Below are 17164 nucleotides of genomic sequence, written 5' to 3'. Positions count from 1 at the left end.
ATGAGATGCCGCCGTCTCCACAGATGGCTTCCAGGGTCGCCACTGCCTTCTTACCCCCTCAGCCTGGAAGGACACGTGCTACTGTGCGCACAGCCCGCTGGCCCAAATTAGTCACGTGGCTCTTCCTTCTGCACAGGGACAAGGAGGGCCCTATCTTGCAGTTCAGGGGGCCCGTTGGAATCAGTCCAAATTTCCTGAACCTTCTGCTTGTATTTCTTTAATAAAGAGGTCTTCCCTTTGGATTCCAGGGAACACTGTTAGAAAAAAGATTTTTGGTTCACGGTCTCTTGTGGGTTAAGAGTTCCCTCAGTGCTGGGAGCTTTGTAAATAAATAACCCCTTAACAATAGCCCAGGGTTAGTAAGCAGGGCCACGTGCCAGAGGCTGTGCTAAATCTTTACCTTCATTGTTTATTCTATTAGATGAGCTTGCTTTCCTTCTACCACAGCTTTTTGTTGTGTTCTGCTCTCTGTCCTGAAGGCACTTCCTCTGGTCTGGTTAACAGCCCCCACCCCTACTTTCCCCATTGTCCAGTAACACTTGCACACCCTTGCCTGTTTGTCTCCAGCATCCCTTCCTCCCGGTAACTGTTTTTTTTTTTTTTTTTTTTTTTTTTAAGCTTTTTTTGTTTAACAGAGAGAATGAGAGCCAAAGCAGGGACAGCTGCGGAGGGAGAGGGAGAAGCAAGCTCCCCACTGAGCAGGGAGCCTGATGCGGGACTCAGTAGATCTCAGGACCCTGAGATCATGACCTGAGCGGAAGGCAAATGCTTAACTAAGAAGGAGCCACTCAAGCGCCCCCCAGGATACCATTCTCGACTACCAGTCTACAGTCTGTTCCTTTGTTACTGTATTTCTTCCATTCTGAGATAAACACTTTCCCCACATTTGAATATCCCTGAAATTGGGCTGTGTCTCTCAAATAGCGCATGTCTGTGATTGGCATGTTTCTTTTTCCTTAGTGGTACACAAAGAACTGTGTTTCCTCTTGGGGTACCTGGGTGGCTCAGTGGGTTAAAGCCTCTGCCTTCAGCTCAAGTCATGGTCTCAGGGTCCTGGGATCGAGCCCCACATCAGGCTCTCTCCTCAGCAGGAAGCCTGCTTCCCTCTCTCTCTCTGCCTGCCTCTCTGCCTACTTGTGATCTGTCTGTGAAATAAATAAGTAAAATCTTAAAAAAAAAAAAAAAAAAAAAGAATTGTACTTCCTACAAAGGGCACTTTTGATTAAGTGACGTATGGTGTAGGTTTTCATAAAATTGTTTCCTCTGGAGCATGTATCTCTGTTTATATTAATATCCATCTCATCTATACATGAAACTCCGTTAGTGCAGAAGTAATGTCTTTTTGCTCATCTTTGTGTCTTGGGCCTCCGGTGGCCCACGCCGGGCACACAGTGGTTCCCAATGATTACCTGAGTCACTGAGCTGAGGGTTGACTTAGGTCTGACTTGCTCCAAGGTCAGTCTGAGTGACTGCCCTCTGCCTCTTTGCCGAAAACTTAACCTCTTCAGTCACAAGACGAAACTTTCAGTCCTGGTTGGGGGTATGAGAAAAACTTAGAGACTGAAGCTCAGCCAGTACTCAGTATTGTTCGCAGAGTGGTGGCCAAGTGATGTTTTTCTTTTTGTGCTGATACCTTCCTACTTTCTGCCCACAGGGATCCCAAAAGGAACTGTTGAATTTGACTCAACAGGATTATGTGAACCGCATTGAGGAGCTCAACCAGTCGCTGAAGGACGCCTGGGCCTCGGACCAGAAAGTGAAGGCTCTAAAAATAGTCATCCAGGTCAGGTCTAGTGATTTTTTTTTTTTCTTTCCCCAGAATTTCCTGTGTAAAACTCCTATATAGATAATTGAGGTTTTTCACAGGCCTGCCTTCAGGGTCTTACCCTACTTTTTTTCATCTGTTCCATTTTGACATACTTCCTTTGTAAGGCCATGATGATGAATCTTTGTTTTTATGAGATGACCATTTCCAGGGCCACGATGTACAGCTGCACAGGTTGTGTACTGCACAATTCCAGGACCTTCAGCTTGAATTACAAAGTAAATTATTTCCCCTGGATTGTGTAGTTCCTTGGCCCTGATACATTTATGATTTGTACAAACCAAAGACTGACCAACTGTCATGGGTTTCTTTGATCAGATTTCCTTTGTATTTTTGGGACTCATGGTTGTGTGTCCCAGGTATGTGCATTTTTGGCTCATATCCTGCATAATTACGTGATAAAACATATTGATGGTGTTAGGAGAGGTACATTTGTTGAATTCTTTTTTTTTTTGATGAATTTGTTGATCCATGACAGCTCTTGGATCACAAGATCAAGTTCTGTAAGGAAAAGAGCTTATTCAGTTTCTTGACCCTTCAGGTCATTGTCTCTTGGCAAAGGATGCTCAGAAGTACACGGTAAAAGGACTCATGTGTGCATTACAATTTTCAGAGCAGAGTTCGGTTTCTGAACAGCCATCTCAGTTCAAAAGGAAAGTCCTGTCCTTGTTCAGCGTCGTGGCAACGTGACATTTGTTTTCTCCCCTGTTGATTTGGAGAGAGGGATAGAGCCTGGAAGTCTTGACACTGGGTGGTTGAAGTCTTTTAAGTTGACACTTTGGAGAGCAGGTGGAAATTTTTTTTTTTTTTTTTTTTTGGTGTTTAATGATAAAGGTAAACCTGAGCTCATTTCCCTTCCATCACTGTTGTTAGTTTATAAAGTAAATAACTCCCAAAGAAGAGTCCTCTCATCCTTGGTACACGTGATGGGGGTTGCTTGCTGAGTGGCTCAAGTAAGAAGATATTAAACTAACAAGCACTTCTTCAAAGTATTTTTATTGGCAACATCTCCCCATAAAGGGCTGGGGTGTAGAGAACTTGATGTCCAAGAGTTTTTAACATCTGGAGAAGATTTAATCCACGTCTTCTCAGAGAAGAGAACCATGGAAGTGTTTCATTAACTTCACATCTGGTTAATAGTAACTATTTTACTTCCGATACTTGAAAGGCTGCTTCTTTAGCCAAAAAAGAGAATCCGGGGTTGGGGGGCAGCGTACAGAGACGTGAGCACAGTTCACTTTATTTGCTGTGTAGTAAGGTATTCTGTAGTGTGGTGGTTTTATTGAAATGTATTTCAGTGATTTTTAGGAAGTTACTTAATTATTATACATTTCAGTTTTAAGGCATGTCCTTACCCTCTCCCCCAAATTCCCTCAAGTCTGTTTCCAGTCAGACCTTGACACTTCCAGCCCCAGTAAACCACCGATCTGCTTTCTGACCACAGATTCACCTTCCCCGGAATTTCCTGGGATCATTCAGTATGTAATCTTTTGCCTCTGGATTCTTTAACTTGGCGTCATGTGTGTGAGGTCTGGCCATGCTATAGTGTCAATACTTAGTACCTTTTTACTGCTGAGTAGTATTCTGTTGTTTAAAGAACCACATTTTACTTACGCATTAACAAGTTGCTGGCCACCGAGGTCATTTCCACTCTGGCTGTTTCGAATGATGCCACCGTGGACATTTGTGTACGAGTCTTTGTGTGGACACATGCTTTCATGTCTCTTGGGTAGATTCCTAGGAGTAAAGACGTGAGTCCTGTGATAAGGGAATGTGTAACTTTCTGAAAAATGGCCGAACCATTCTGTGCTTGCATCCCCACCAGCCGGGCGCGAGGGTTCTAGTTCTTCGATATGTTTGCCAACACTTGCGTTAATGTCTGTCACGTCGAAGACAGTCACCCTAGTGGGTTTGAAGTGGTCTCTCACTGGTGTTTTTAATTTGCATTCCGTGGGGATTGATAAGGTTAAGCTGCTTTTCATATGCTCATTGGCCATTTTTATATCTTTGTTAAATGAAAGATTTAATACGACTTGCCCATTTTTAAAACCACATCGTGTTCTTGTGGAGTTGTAACAATTCTTTATCCTCAATAAAAGTTCCTTATCAAGTAGCTCATCTACAAGGATTGTCTCCTAGTCTGTGGCTTGTCTTCATTTTCATAATAGTGTCTTTTGAAGTGGACAAGTTTTTAGTTTTAGCGAAATCTGATTTCTCATTTGTCTCTTTGGCTCATGCTTTTGGAGTTGTAGCTGACCACTCTTTGTGTAACCCAAGGTCCTGAGAGTTTTTTCTTTGTTTTCTTCTAGAATTTTTTTTTTTTTAAGATTTTATTTCTAAGTAATCTCTACACCTAGCGTGGGGCTCAAACTCCCAACCCCAAGATTGAGAGTCACAAGTTCTACCAACTGAGCCAGCCAGGCACCCCTCTTCTAGAAGTTTTATCATTTTAGCTCCTACATCTAGGTTTATGGTTCATTTCAAAGTGATTTTATGTCTAGTATAAGGGTCTAGATTTATTTGTTTCACATATGGACATCTGGTTGTTTTAGCAGTATTTGTTTTTTAACAAGTCTTTTGACTGTCTTTTCCTTATTGAATTATTTTGGCACCTTTGTTAAAGTTATCTGACCATAAATATAGGGGTTTATTTCTGGATCTTTTTTTTTTTTTTTTAAAGATTTTACTTATTTATTTGACAGAGAGATCACAAGTAGGCAGAGAGGCAGGCAGAGAGAGAGGGGGAAGCAGGCTCCCCATTGAGCAGAGAGCCCGACGTGGGGCTTGATCCCAGGACTCTGAGATCATGACCTGAGCCAGAGGCAGAGGCTTAACCTATTGAGCCACCCAGGCGCTCCTACTTCTGGACTTTTAAATTAATTCCGTATATCTGTCTAAGTCCGTCCTCATGTAGTACCATGCTGTCTTGGTTACCATAGCTTTATGATAAATTTTTTTTTTAAGATTTATTTGAGAGGGCACATACACGCCAGTACAGTGGGGAGGGGCAGAGGGAGACAGAGAGAATCTTAAGACTCCATGCTGAGCACAGAGCCTGACACGAGACTCAGTCTCACCACGCAGAGATCAGGACCTGTGCCAAAACCAAGAGTTGAACCCTTAGCGGACTGCACCACAGGTGCCCCTGTGGTAAATTTCGAAACTAATACTAAAAGTATTAGTGTTTTAACTTGATTCTTCCCCTCCCCCCCAAAATTATTTTGGTTATCCTGGGTCCTTTTCATTTCTATGTGATTTTTTAGGATCAGCCAGTTTCTTCTACCCACTGGGGGATAGATTCTGATGGGAATTGTGTTGGCTTTGTAGGTCAGTTAGAGAGATTTGCCATCTTAACAGTAGTAAGTCTACTGATGCCTAAGATAACATTTTTTCTGTCCATGGACATCTGGTTTTTCCTTTTCTTCTTCCTTCATCATTCCGAACGATGTTACCATGGTCGCTCTTGGACGTGTCTGCTGGCCTCTCTGGAGAGGAGGGCCCATAGCTGCGAGTGGAATTGTTGGGGGTCGGGTCTGTGCCTCTTGAGCTTGACCTAGCGATGCTGGATGGCTTCCCCATGCAGCTGTGCCTGTGCGCTCCCAGTAGCAGTGGGGCCGTGTGAGTCTGCTGCCCAGCGTCCTCGCGATATTTAGTATGAGCAGACTTTCTGTTTTCATTTTTCCAGTTGAGGAGGTAATAACATCCTATCGTGTTGGGGTTTTAATTCGCAACTCCCTGATTGTAATAAGATTGAGCCTCTTTTCACGTGTTTATTGGCCATTGGGGTTTCCTTCTCTCGTAAAGTGGCTTTTGTTGATTCTTCTTGCTCGTTTTTTCTGTTACTGTTGTTTGTATTTTTTTAACTTATTTTTAGGATTTTTTTTCCCCACGTAGTCTCAGTAGTAATTGTCTTCTGATTAGTCTGCTTCCTTGCTTCTCTCCATCCATCTTCATTTCTTAGTTCGTGGCTGTAAGTTATGTTTTACTTTATCCTTTTGTTTTGGCTACTTAAATAATATATATTATTCCCCGCAATATACATATACACATATATTAATATATTGAATTCACGGAACTGACTCGTGTCCTTGCAGAATGTTACTAATTGGAAACAAATGGAAAACACCCTTTTAGTATTTTTCCAGCCGTGCTAACCAGTTCCATGGCAAGTGTTTCAGGCAGAGTACGTTCAGGAAGTGCCTGCCACCGTGCTTCTCCGCCTTGGGAGCTTTAAAAATGTCCTGTATCTGAGCTGTACCCCAGGCAAGCTTGATCAGAATCTCTGGGAGTGGGACCTAGGTGCTGTTATTTTCCAAAGTTCCCCAGATGCTTTCAGAGCTGAGAACACATGGGCTGTGGGATGCTTAGTCCATTCAGAGTATGCTACAGCCAGTGTGTCCTGGGTTCCCGTGCAGCTGTCACCTGCAGCCCTTACCAGAAATACAGCAGTAGGTTTGGCATGGAGCCAGGGAATCTTTTTTTTTTTTTTTCTAAATGTGGACTTGACATCCATTGTGGAATCGAGCACAGGGCTTGAACTCACAGCCCTGAGATCCAGAGTCGGACACTTGACCGACTGAGCCACCCAGGTGCCCCGAGCATCTGTAATTTTAACATGCACCGTAAGCAGCCTGATTTTTATTTAGGAAACAACACCAAAGCTTTAAAAACCTTGCATCTTCAGGGCGCCTGGGTGGCTCAGTTGATTAAGTGACTGCCTTCCACTCAGGTCATGAACCCAGGTTCCTGGGATTGAGTCCCGGAGCCTGCTTCTCCCTCTCCTTCTGCTCCTCCCCCTGCTTGTACTCTTTCTCTCTCTCTCCCTCTCTCTCTCTGTCAAATAAATAAATAAAATAAAATAAAATAAAATAAAACTTGCATCTTCAAAGTAGTGGTTTAGAGGGGAACTTCAATTTAGGGCATGATTAGGACCTTAACCGTCGATTTAAAAAATTCTGCTTCCTGTTCTCTTGTGTAAAATGTATGTTCTGTGATACCAGCTTGGGAGAAAAATCAGCACACAGATGTTGGGAAGCCCCAGCTGTGTTTAATTTGAAACCTTCTGTTTGATTTCTGTCTTCTCACCTCACCACCGGGCAGTAACCCCTCTCTGAGGGACTCGGGGTAGGAACTCACGAGACGTCACATCCCTAGGAACCGAGGGCTGTGTATTGTAAACAGTCTCTAGGATTCAGAGTTGTTTGCTTTTTCCAAGCCCTGCAATCTCATGGGGCAGTTGTTTAAGTTGGAGCTCACATAAAGGGCATATGAAGAACACAGAGCAAGGCATTCGGAAATGGATTTCTACGAGTGTCCAAATGTCACATTCGGTGTCAATACCATTGTTTTAACAGCTTATGTCTTTCCTCTGCCGCCCCCACCCCGCCGTAACATTTGGGCTGTAAGAGGATGTTTCACAAATCAGAAGAGTTGTTTGCTTTAGGCTGTAATACTAAGGAGAAACTCCGTGAATTTAACAATTTAGAAATTGGGTCACCGTTGCAAACTGAAAACCCGTATCAGCCTCCCTCTTGATGTGATGGGCATTATTTCCATTCTCTGCATGCTGGAAACGCATATGCTGGAGTCTTTTCTAAATGTTCAGGTATCTTTTGTCTTTAAGTGACATCTTTGTATCTAAAGGTCAAACACTGAAATGATAAAATATGGCAAGTTATTTAGTTCCTTGCGCTGACTTTTGTGTTCATAAAGACTTCAGGGCATTAAGTTTTGTTCTCCAAAGAAGAAACAGGATTTTTGTTTCTGGTTATAACAGCTCACTTAGGGGCACCTGGGTAGCTCAGTGGGTTAAAGCCTCTGCCTTCGGCTCAGGTCACGATTTTTTAAGGTCATTTTTAAGATTTTGTTTATTTATTTGACAGAGAGAGATCACAAGTAGGCAGAGAGGCAGGCAGAGAGAGAGGGGGAAGCAGGCTCCCTAGTGATCGGAGAGCCCGATGCAGGGCTCAATCCCAGGACCCCAAGATCACAACCTGAGCCGAAGGCAGAGGCCTTAACCCACTGAGCCACCTAGGTGCCCCTTTTATTTATTTATTTTTTAAAAGATTTTATTTATTTGACGGACAGAGATCACAAGTAGGCAGAGAGAGAGGGGGAAGCAGGCTCCCCGCCGAGCAGAGAGTCCGATGTGGGGCTCGATCCCAGGACCCTGGGATCATGACCAGAGCCGAAGGCAGAGGCTTTAACCCACTGAGCCACCCAGGTACCCCTGTATGGGTCATTTCATAGAAAAGAATGTTGAGCAGCCAAGATTGTCCCGATATAAACCAGAGGAAGCCTTGCTGAAAAAGCACTTGGAAATAAGTCGGGGTCATCTGTGAGAACACTGGTGGGTGAGGTGTCCTTGCCCTCCCCTGGTGACTTTGCCAACCCTCATTCGGTGTATAAGCAAAGATCCTTCTGGATAAGGTTCCTCAGTCCTGTGACTTTCTAAGAGGGAGGAGGTGGAGTCTTTCATAAGAGGCTCTGTAGTCCGTAGTCTGGCTCCCCTTCTTGTCAAGGGGACAGTGGTTTTGCTTCTGATTACATCTCCAGTGTCTGGCATGGGACTTGGCACATGGCAAACACCTGCGCACGTTTATAGAAATTAATTTTCCAGGCCTGGAGCCTTGCGGCCAAGTCAGACATGACAGAGTGAATTTCCTTTTCTCTTCTCTTTTTTCAGTGTTCAAAGCTTCTTTCGGATACGAGCGTTATTCAGTTCTACCCAAGCAAATTTGTCCTCATCACCGACATACTCGATACATTTGGTAAGTACTAGTCCTGTTCATCTTCCAATCTAGGAAGGAGGTTTCTTTGTTTGTTGGCTGCTTTGTTTTGCCAGCAGCTGGGTGGTAGCATTGCTGTAATTTCTAGGGGTGTAAGTAGTTGGGGACACCCCGCCCCGTCCCCGCTCATTGACAAGGAGGCTCTTTTTGAGAGAATCTTAAATGACGTCTTCTCTGACTTTCTGAGAGGCCAGTGAAGTCAGCGAGTGAAGTGTGGGTGGGGGGCACACTTCCGGTCTAAACCCACTCCCATCCATTGACCTGTCATCGTGCCTGGAACTCTCTTTGTCAGAACCAAATTTGGCTTCTCTTCCCGGCACCCCCAGTGGGTTTCTGTCCCCAGGAATGGCAGCACCGGGTGTGCCCTGTGCCCACGCTGGTGATCTGAGGGTCTACTCCTCTGCACCCCACGTCCAGTCCATTGCTGGGTTCTTCAGTCTCCTGGGTCTCCCTCCTCTTTGTCCGTTTTTATCTGTCTTCACTGAACACCTTAGTCCAAGTCACAGTCCTCTCCTGCCTGGACTGACTACAATAGCTCTCGTGAGGCTTCCTGTCCCATCATGGCCGCCCCTTGTCGCATGTTCCCCATCCTCAGGAAGAATGATCTAGACTGATGAGAAGAACCTGGGGTCCCTTTGGAGACACAGGAGGACTTTGTGCTCCTTGATGATCGTCTGTGGCCAGAGCATCAAGCCAGGCAGCCCTCTGAATTGTATATGATATTCAGGGGCGAGGTTCTCCCCAAGAGCTAGCAGACAGAATCGCCTTCTGAGAGCCAAACACCTAGAAGATCAGAACAGAGACATTTGCTTTCCTGCCAAGGAGGGACCAGTGGACTCCCACCCCGTCTCGCCTGGAGCCATAGAAAGATCTAATGTGGCAGAAAACAAAGTGTCAAGCAGAGACCCCCCACTTACTTCACAGGAGACCGGTGACTACGTATACTAGCTAGAACAAATGATATAAAGAAGTCTAACGCCTGCTAGTCTTGGGGAAAGGGAGTATTTATTGGCTTAGGTTGAAAAGTCCAGGGGTAGTTTCTGGATTGAGGAACTCAGTGTGTTAGCTTTTTCTAGTACATGCCCCTGGGTTCGCTTCCTTCTCAAACTCTCAAAGACGTCCTCTGCTTGGATCTGTTCTCCTGTTAGTAGTCCCAGGACAAGGAAAGAGCAGCTTTCTTCCAGGCGTTCAACCCAAAGTCCCCGAGTTCCATCTCCCTGGCTTGGTTGGATCACTAGTCAGTTTCGAGTCCTTCCTCTCTGGGGAATGCGTGTGCAGATAATCCAGACCTGGGTCACCCCAAAGAAAAGTGATGCTGTTGCCAGAAAAAAGGTGGGTGGGAGCTAACTGGACCCCAAGAACAGATGGCTTGGCTGAGCGACGGCCTGTCAGGGTCAGGTGGCCCAGGCGCTCTGCTGAGTACCAAGGCTGTATCAGCCAGAGGAGACAATAGTCCTCCCCTGTGCAGGGCTTATGTTCTGATAAGAGGGGATTTGCAAAACAAATGAGTAAACCCATTTGTATACTCGGGGATGATCAGCGCTCTGGAGGGGGAAAAATACCAAACAGGAGGGTCAGGGGAATTGAGGGAAGGTGGGGGCGGGAAGGCTGTTGGAGACAGGATGGTTTCGGGAGCCCCTGTTGAGACGTGGCTATTGGAGCACGGAGGAGAGGTGAGCCACATGCTCTCCGGGGGAGAGAGGGTGCAGCCACGGGAGGCCGAGGGCAGTGGGTGCAAAGCCCCCGGGGGTGGGAGCGTGCCTAGCAAGTTTGAAGAGGCCAGGGTTGCAGTGTGGCTAGAGTGGGGTGTGCAGGAGCTGAGGAGGCTGGAGGTCCTGGCAGGCCTTGTGGGCCATTGGAAGGACTTGGACTTTGACCCTGAGCATGTAAAGAACCCCTGGGAGTGTTAAGGCGAGTAGGGATGTGATGGGATTGGAGTCGGAGAGGCTGCTTCTTGAAGCTGTAGGGCGGAGGTGGGGCAGGGAGCCTGGTCAGGAGGCCATCATAGGTAGTGCTTCCGGTGGGAGGCCAGGGAGATGGCAGAGATGGAGAGAATGAATGGATTTGCAGGGTGGCTGGGTGAGTTAGGCTCTCCGAATAGATACCCAGTCATACGCCCTTTGGGCCTTGACTTGTCCTCGTAATAGCTTGCCTTCCAGCAGCGAGGACATCGGTCAGTGGTCCTGTCTGATTCTCCTGACAGTTGTGTTTCTCTTGGTGGGTTAACACACCGGCTTTCTGGTTTCCCTCGCCTGCCTCCTGCACGTTTCTTCTGCACGCGTCAGCATCCTCAGACTAGCGCAGGGAACGCCGATGGATCGCGTTCTACCCTCCAAGCCTGCCGGGATCTGGACATGAACCTTGTGAGAATTTGGGGCGGCCTTTCTGCCAAACGCTGTTGGCGGCACCCCAGTCCCATCCCTGGGCAGGCTGGCATCCAGGGCAGATGCCTGTTCTCGCCTTCTCCCCAGAAATCAGCTGGGCTGAGAGTTGATCAAAGCAGGGATCCACGCTCAGCAAATAATGTCCTTGGGCCTGACTCTGTTCTGGGTGCGTTAAAGATAGTGCGGGTCTTCATCGCAACCTGTGAGGCGGGGTCTCGGGTGACCTCAGTTCACGGGTGAGGGGCCCGAGGCACAGAGAAATGAAGAAGCTGGCCCAGGGGAGTGAGTGGCAGAGCTGGGATTCAGGGTTTTCTCTGCCGTCAAAGACCTGCTTTGTTTTTTTGTACTTGGCTCACGGGGGAAATGCTCTCCATGAAGAAATCACAAATGCGTGTACGTTTGACCCCGGCAACTTCACCTCCGGGAATTCATCCTATTCGTGATACCAGAGCCCTGGAAGCAGCCCAGGAGGCCGTCCCTAGGGGACCAGTTAAAGAAATGGGGATCCGTCCGTACCCCGCACAGGGAGAGTGCGGGTGTGCTCCGCGTTCCGACGGGGAGAGATCTCTAGGGTGTATAGGTCGTCGCGTGAGAAAGTCAAGATGTGGAACAGCTGTAGGGTTTGTTCTGTTTTGTGTAAGAGAGGAGGAGAAATGAGAGCCCTCGCTCGCACTCACTCTTATTTGCCTGAAGAAACACTTAGGAGGATATCCAAGAAATTCCAAAGAAGTGGGAGTCCTCCGAGGCTGCCGGGGGGGTGGGGAGGGCTTGGAGTGGGCAGGGATGGGTCAGAGAGAAACTTCCCTTAGTGCCTTTTTTGGATTTTGAATCCGGGGATTGGTTTTCTTTTTTAAAACCAAACATTCCAATGAGGCACCGGCTTTCCACACCCTTCTCCGTCCTCCATGTCCAGACGGTGCTCTGGAGTCTCTCTGCTCACGTCCCATGCCTGCGTGTCCTGTTCCAGAGTTGTGAGCACCCGAGCCTCAGTTTCTTCCCCTGTAAAGTGGGCATAATAGATCCTGCCTCTGGGGGCTTCTGCAGGGAATTAAGAGCATCCGTCAGAGACAGATAACGGTTTTCCTCTTCGGGAGTTGGCTGGCAGGATCCGTGTAAGCAGCTTTGAACAGTGCCAGGTACAGAGTAAGGACTCAGAAAATTATTCACCTATCTTAGTGTTCTTGATTTATAAGATGGTGAGTCAGGACAGGAAACGAATCTAGGGTCAGGTATTATCTCTCAAGCCTGTTGTCCACTAACCTAACAAGGGAAAAAAATATTCGCCAAACTCGTTTGGCCAAAGATGATTTTGTAGTGAAAGGCCCCTTCGCATAGGAAGGTACACTGTAAACATTGTGGGTTAGAGGGATGGCAGGCTTTTGGGGGAGGAAGTAAAGGCGTTTTGTGCTCTTAAGTCCGGTCCACAGAGCGTAGGAGGAGCGAGCCGACCAGCGTGGCTTGCTGCGTGATGGCCTGAGGTAAGATTCTGTGCAGTCCCAATGCTGTGTTCTGTGGTCCTCCTGGAGGAGGCCCGTCATGGCTCCAGGTGGGCGCTCGTGGCCCCAGGTAAGGAAAGCACTTCCTGCCAGGCCTAAGAAGGCGGGTGGCTTTGAGAACTGGGGTTTATTTCCTGAAGCTTCCTGGGAGCTCGGCAGTTGAACTGTTGGTGTAGAGCAGGGCTTTTCATCCTTGGCTGCACACTTCCGGGGGGCTTTAAAAACCCTCCCAGTGGTCAAGCCACACCCCAGATATTTTTTTTTTCTTTTTTTAAAGATTTTATTTATTTATTTGACAAACAGAGATCATAGCAGGCAGGGGCGGTGGGGGGATGCAGGCTCCCAGCTGAGCAGGGAGCCCGATGTGGGGCTCAGTCCCAGGACCCTGAGATCATGACCTGAGCCGAAGGCAGAGGCTCAACCCTCTGAGCCACCCAGGCGCCCCTCCCCCCCAGATATTTTCTATCAGAACTTCTGGGGACAGACACAGGCACCAGCCTATTTTCAGGAGCCCCGGGTGCTTCGAATGTTTCGCTGACGTTGGGGACCCCTGGGTTACAGGAAGTGAGAGGCTTGTCACTTTCTAGAGATTCCCACACCCAAGGCAAGTTTTAGCTCAGAGACCCGTGGTGCTTGTCTGAATCCATGGTTCTCAGCTTGAGTGTATACAGGAATTCCCTAGCGAGGTCATCCAAGATTCATATTCCTAGTCCCCACCCTCCGAAATACTGGTTGTCGCTAGCTCTGAGGTGGGCCCCAGGAATGTGCCTTTCCAACAAGCAACTTTATGTGACAGTAATGTAAGTGTAAGTAGTGCACGCTGGGAGAGGCTTCGAGACAGCTCCTCTGCGCTTGGATGCCTTCCTGCCCTTTGTCGTAGCCTTGTGTCGTTTCGTGGTGAACTCATTCGACTTCACATTCTTAGAGCTTCCTTTTTCTTTTCCCGTGCGAGGACAGGCTGTGTGATTCTTAGCTTCCTTGAATGATGGCGTTACGGGGAGAGAGGGAGACGGACCAACAACACAAGAGCTCAGGGCAATACTTTGGATACTACAGGTGATTTGAAAGGCTCCAGGAAGCGAGTAGAACTATAATTCTTATCCCTTTGATGTTGACAGTATTTTCTAAAGTAATAGACAAAATAAAGCTTTTAGTGCTAGACTAAGGGGTGGCTTGTGGGCCAAGTCTGCCCTGCCCACTTGTTTTTGTAAATAAAGTTTTATTATTGTTACTGGAACATAACCAGCCACATCCATTTGTTGATACATGGCCTGTGATTGCTTTCCAGCTACAACAGCAGATTTGAGTAGTTACAGCAGTGACCTATGACCCACATCACCTAAAATATGTTTGTTTATGCATCTAGCAAATACTCAGCGTCCACGACATGCCAGGCCTTGGTCTTAGTACTGGGAATATATCCGTGGACAGAACAGACACACATTTCTTCCCTTGTAGCTTCAACTACCCTTCAGCTACCCTTGCTAGTTGAATCTCAAATTTCGATGCTTCTGGGCACCAGGCAGATCACATAAATGACAAACTGGGTGTTACAGATGCCATTTAAGGGGTCAGCTACTAATTTGTTGTAGCTCATTTTTTTTTTTCCTTAAAGAGACCTTTTTTTTTTTTTAAAGATTTTATTTATTTTTTGAGAGCAAGCACATGCGGGGGAAACAGCAGGGAGAGGGAGAAGCAGGCTTCACGCTGAGTAAGGAACCTGATGCTGAACTCGATCCCAGGATCCTGGGATCATGACCTGAGCCGAAAGCAACCGCTTAACCAACTGAGCCACCCATGAGCCGCTGTCATAGCTCATTTTTATCTTGTAGGGATATGGGCCATTTTTGGCACATCATTTGTGAAGAAGCAACAAATCCGGTTTTTCACATTGAATGAAAGTTTTTTACCTGTTGACAACTAATTAAAAAAAAAAAAAAAAGTGTTAAAGCGCTTTGTGGGCCAAACAAAATGGATCCGTGGCTGGGTTCACCCCCAAGCTCCCTACCTACAGCCACTGGCTTAGAAGTAGAACGTGGACTGTTCGCTATTTAGTGAATGGAGGTGTCTGGGGTCTCCTTGACCCTAAGTGTCCCTCTCTAAGGGGAGAATGATGACTTGCCTGCCTCATGGAAAGTGTTGTTTAAGTCCCCTCATTTTATTAAAAACAGAAACAAAAGAAATGGGGCTTACAATTTATACCACTAGGTGGCAGCAAACGATAACAAGTTAAAGAGCTCTGGGACCAGCCCCCTCGGTCCCTAATTAACAAACGTTTATTTAGTGTTCGCTCCTGAGGAGGGGGATGCTAACACCATCTGTCCTTTCTCCCCAGGAAAGCTAGTGTATGAGCGCATCTTCTCCATGTGTGTGGATAACCACAGCGTCTTACCAGGTAATGTCAGAGCTGTTCTACGGATTTTGTTCTATCCTGGAGTTGTGATTAGAACGTTTCTATCAAGTCAGGATTTACGGAGACTCAGTAGATTTATTTTGTTTTTGGTGTGTTAAAAGTAGAAGAAACAACTTGGCACATTTTTTGATCATCTCGGTTTTCTAAAACAAAACAAAACAAAACAAAAAACATGAGGTTTTCAAATGGCCAGGCTAAGAATTTGCGCAAGTAATTTGAATCCATGAAAATGAAAAGGTACAACTAGATTCAGCTGATTTTTTTTTTTTTATGATTTTATTTATTTGTGAGAGAGCGAGAGAGAGAGCTCGCGCGCACAAGTGGGCAGTGTGGCAGGCAGAGGCAGAGAGAGAAGCAGGCTCCCTGCCAAGCAAGGAGCCTGATGCGGGACTTGATCCCAGGACTCTGGGATCATGACCAGAGCCGAAGGCAGTGGCTTAATGGACTGAGCCACCCAGGCATCCCTCAGCTAATCTATTATACCGTTTATACTTAAATTCCTCCACTGCTTGACATTTTTTCCCTGCATATCTCTCCTGAGAAGCAAATTGCAGAACCCAACTTTATATATACTAAAGACTGATGGCAAAGAAATCAATAACAGATACTTTGCATTTACAGTCTGAGCTTAAGTGATATGAGCATTAAATTTATTGCCAATCCATTTTAAAATCTCAGGGGGTTATAATGGGACAGCTTGATTATGAATCCCTGTTGTCACATAAATGATGACGATGTCTCTGGCTATGTGGGACTCTCAGCAGTAGCTTCTCTTCCCTCTTGTCCCTCCTTTCAAGTTCCCAGAGCTGCTGTGAGGAAACATTGTCATCCACACAAGTTACAACAGCGAGCTTGCCCCCACTGCTTCTGCTCTCAGCTAGACACCGTAACCCATAATTGACCTGTTCACTTACTCATTAACTCTTTTGCCCATCTCTGTATCTGTTATTTTTAAAATGATGGAATACAACTATTTCTCAAAAAGAGACAGGACCCCACAGACCTTTGGGGCTGAAAGAGTCATCTGGCGTCAGAGGAGCAAACCCATGGGGGAAGAGCCAAGAACATGCCCGGGGCCCTGTCGCCAGCTCGTGGGAGCCTTGCTCTTAGGGGAGCTCTGTGCCATCCAACATGGCGGCCTGGTCACGTGGGGCACGTGAGCTCTGGCCAGTCCAAACGGAGGGTGTGATGTGTGTATAAAAACACTCTGGATTTCAGAGACTTAAAAGACCATGAAGTATCTCACCAATTTTTAAAAATCAATCGCATGTTGAAATGACATTTTGGATGAGTTGGGTTAAATGAAGCATTTTATGAAGATTTCACTTATTTTATCTCTTTGAACATGGCTCATGCAATATTTCTGTTCGTTGGTGCTACTCCAGAGACTCCCCTCCACCACATCACATCTGTGATGTTACTAACAGCTCCTCCCACGTCCTAAGGCATCTCAAGATCCGGAGGCAGTGAGCCTGGAGAGGGAGGCAGGGACCACCTTGAGTGCAGAGGCCTTCTCTGTCAACTTCAAGGATTTGGGAAATCTAGGTGCACCTATTTATGTATTTATTTATTTATTGAAAAAAAAAAAGATTTTATTTATTTATTTGTCAGAGAGAGAGAGCGAGCAAGCACACAAGCAGGCAGAGTGGCAGGCAGAGGCAGAGAGAGAAGGAGCCTCCCTGCTGAGCAAGGAGCCTGATGTGGGACCTGAACCCAGGGTCCTGGGATCATGACCAGAGCCAAAGGCAGCGGCTTTGGCAGTGCCTCTAGGTGCACCTGTTTAATTTAAGCTTGCCAATTTGTGTGCCGTAAAGTAAGCATATGCTCGCCTATAAGCAGAATTAAACCCAAATAGGTATTTTTTTGTGGCTACAACAGTATTGGTTTTTATTTTTATCTTTTATTTATTTTTATTTTTTTAAAGATTTTATTTATCCATTTGTCAGAGAGGGAGAGCACAAGCAGGGGGAGGGGCAGAGGGAGAAGCAGTCTCCCCACTGAGCAAGGAGCCCAATGTGGGACTCGATCCCAGGACCCTGGGATCATGACCTGAGCTGAAGGCAGATGCTTAACTGACTGAGCCACTCAGGCATCCCAACAGTATTGTTGTTTAAAGATTTTATTTTTAAGTCCTCTCTACATCCAATATGGGTCTAGAACTCATAACCCTAATCAGTTCAAGAGTCACATGCTCCACTGAGTGAGCCGGCCAGGTGCCCCTCCAACAGCATTTCCCACCCCCCAAAATAATTATTTAT

General features: G+C 46.5%; 1 protein-coding gene across 2 annotated transcripts in view; it reads left to right on the top strand.

Moving 5' to 3' along the window:
* The window catches only part of VPS35L (VPS35 endosomal protein sorting factor like), a 118308-nt gene that overhangs the window by 18877 nt on the left and 82267 nt on the right, over window positions 1–17164 (top strand). For both annotated transcript variants that reach the window (XM_059154298.1, XM_059154299.1), the window contains exons 7-9: window positions 1655–1783; window positions 8511–8595; window positions 14829–14888. In XM_059154298.1, coding sequence (XP_059010281.1) covers window positions 1655–1783; window positions 8511–8595; window positions 14829–14888 — 274 coding nt within the window. The remainder of the gene's footprint in view (window positions 1–1654; window positions 1784–8510; window positions 8596–14828; window positions 14889–17164) is intronic.

The sequence above is a fragment of the Mustela lutreola genome, chromosome 17 (assembly GCF_030435805.1).
Source record: "Mustela lutreola isolate mMusLut2 chromosome 17, mMusLut2.pri, whole genome shotgun sequence".
Lineage (NCBI taxonomy): Eukaryota > Metazoa > Chordata > Mammalia > Carnivora > Mustelidae > Mustela > Mustela lutreola.
The sequence above is the reverse complement of the archived record's forward strand: the minus strand, read 5'-3'. Positions and strand labels throughout refer to the sequence as shown.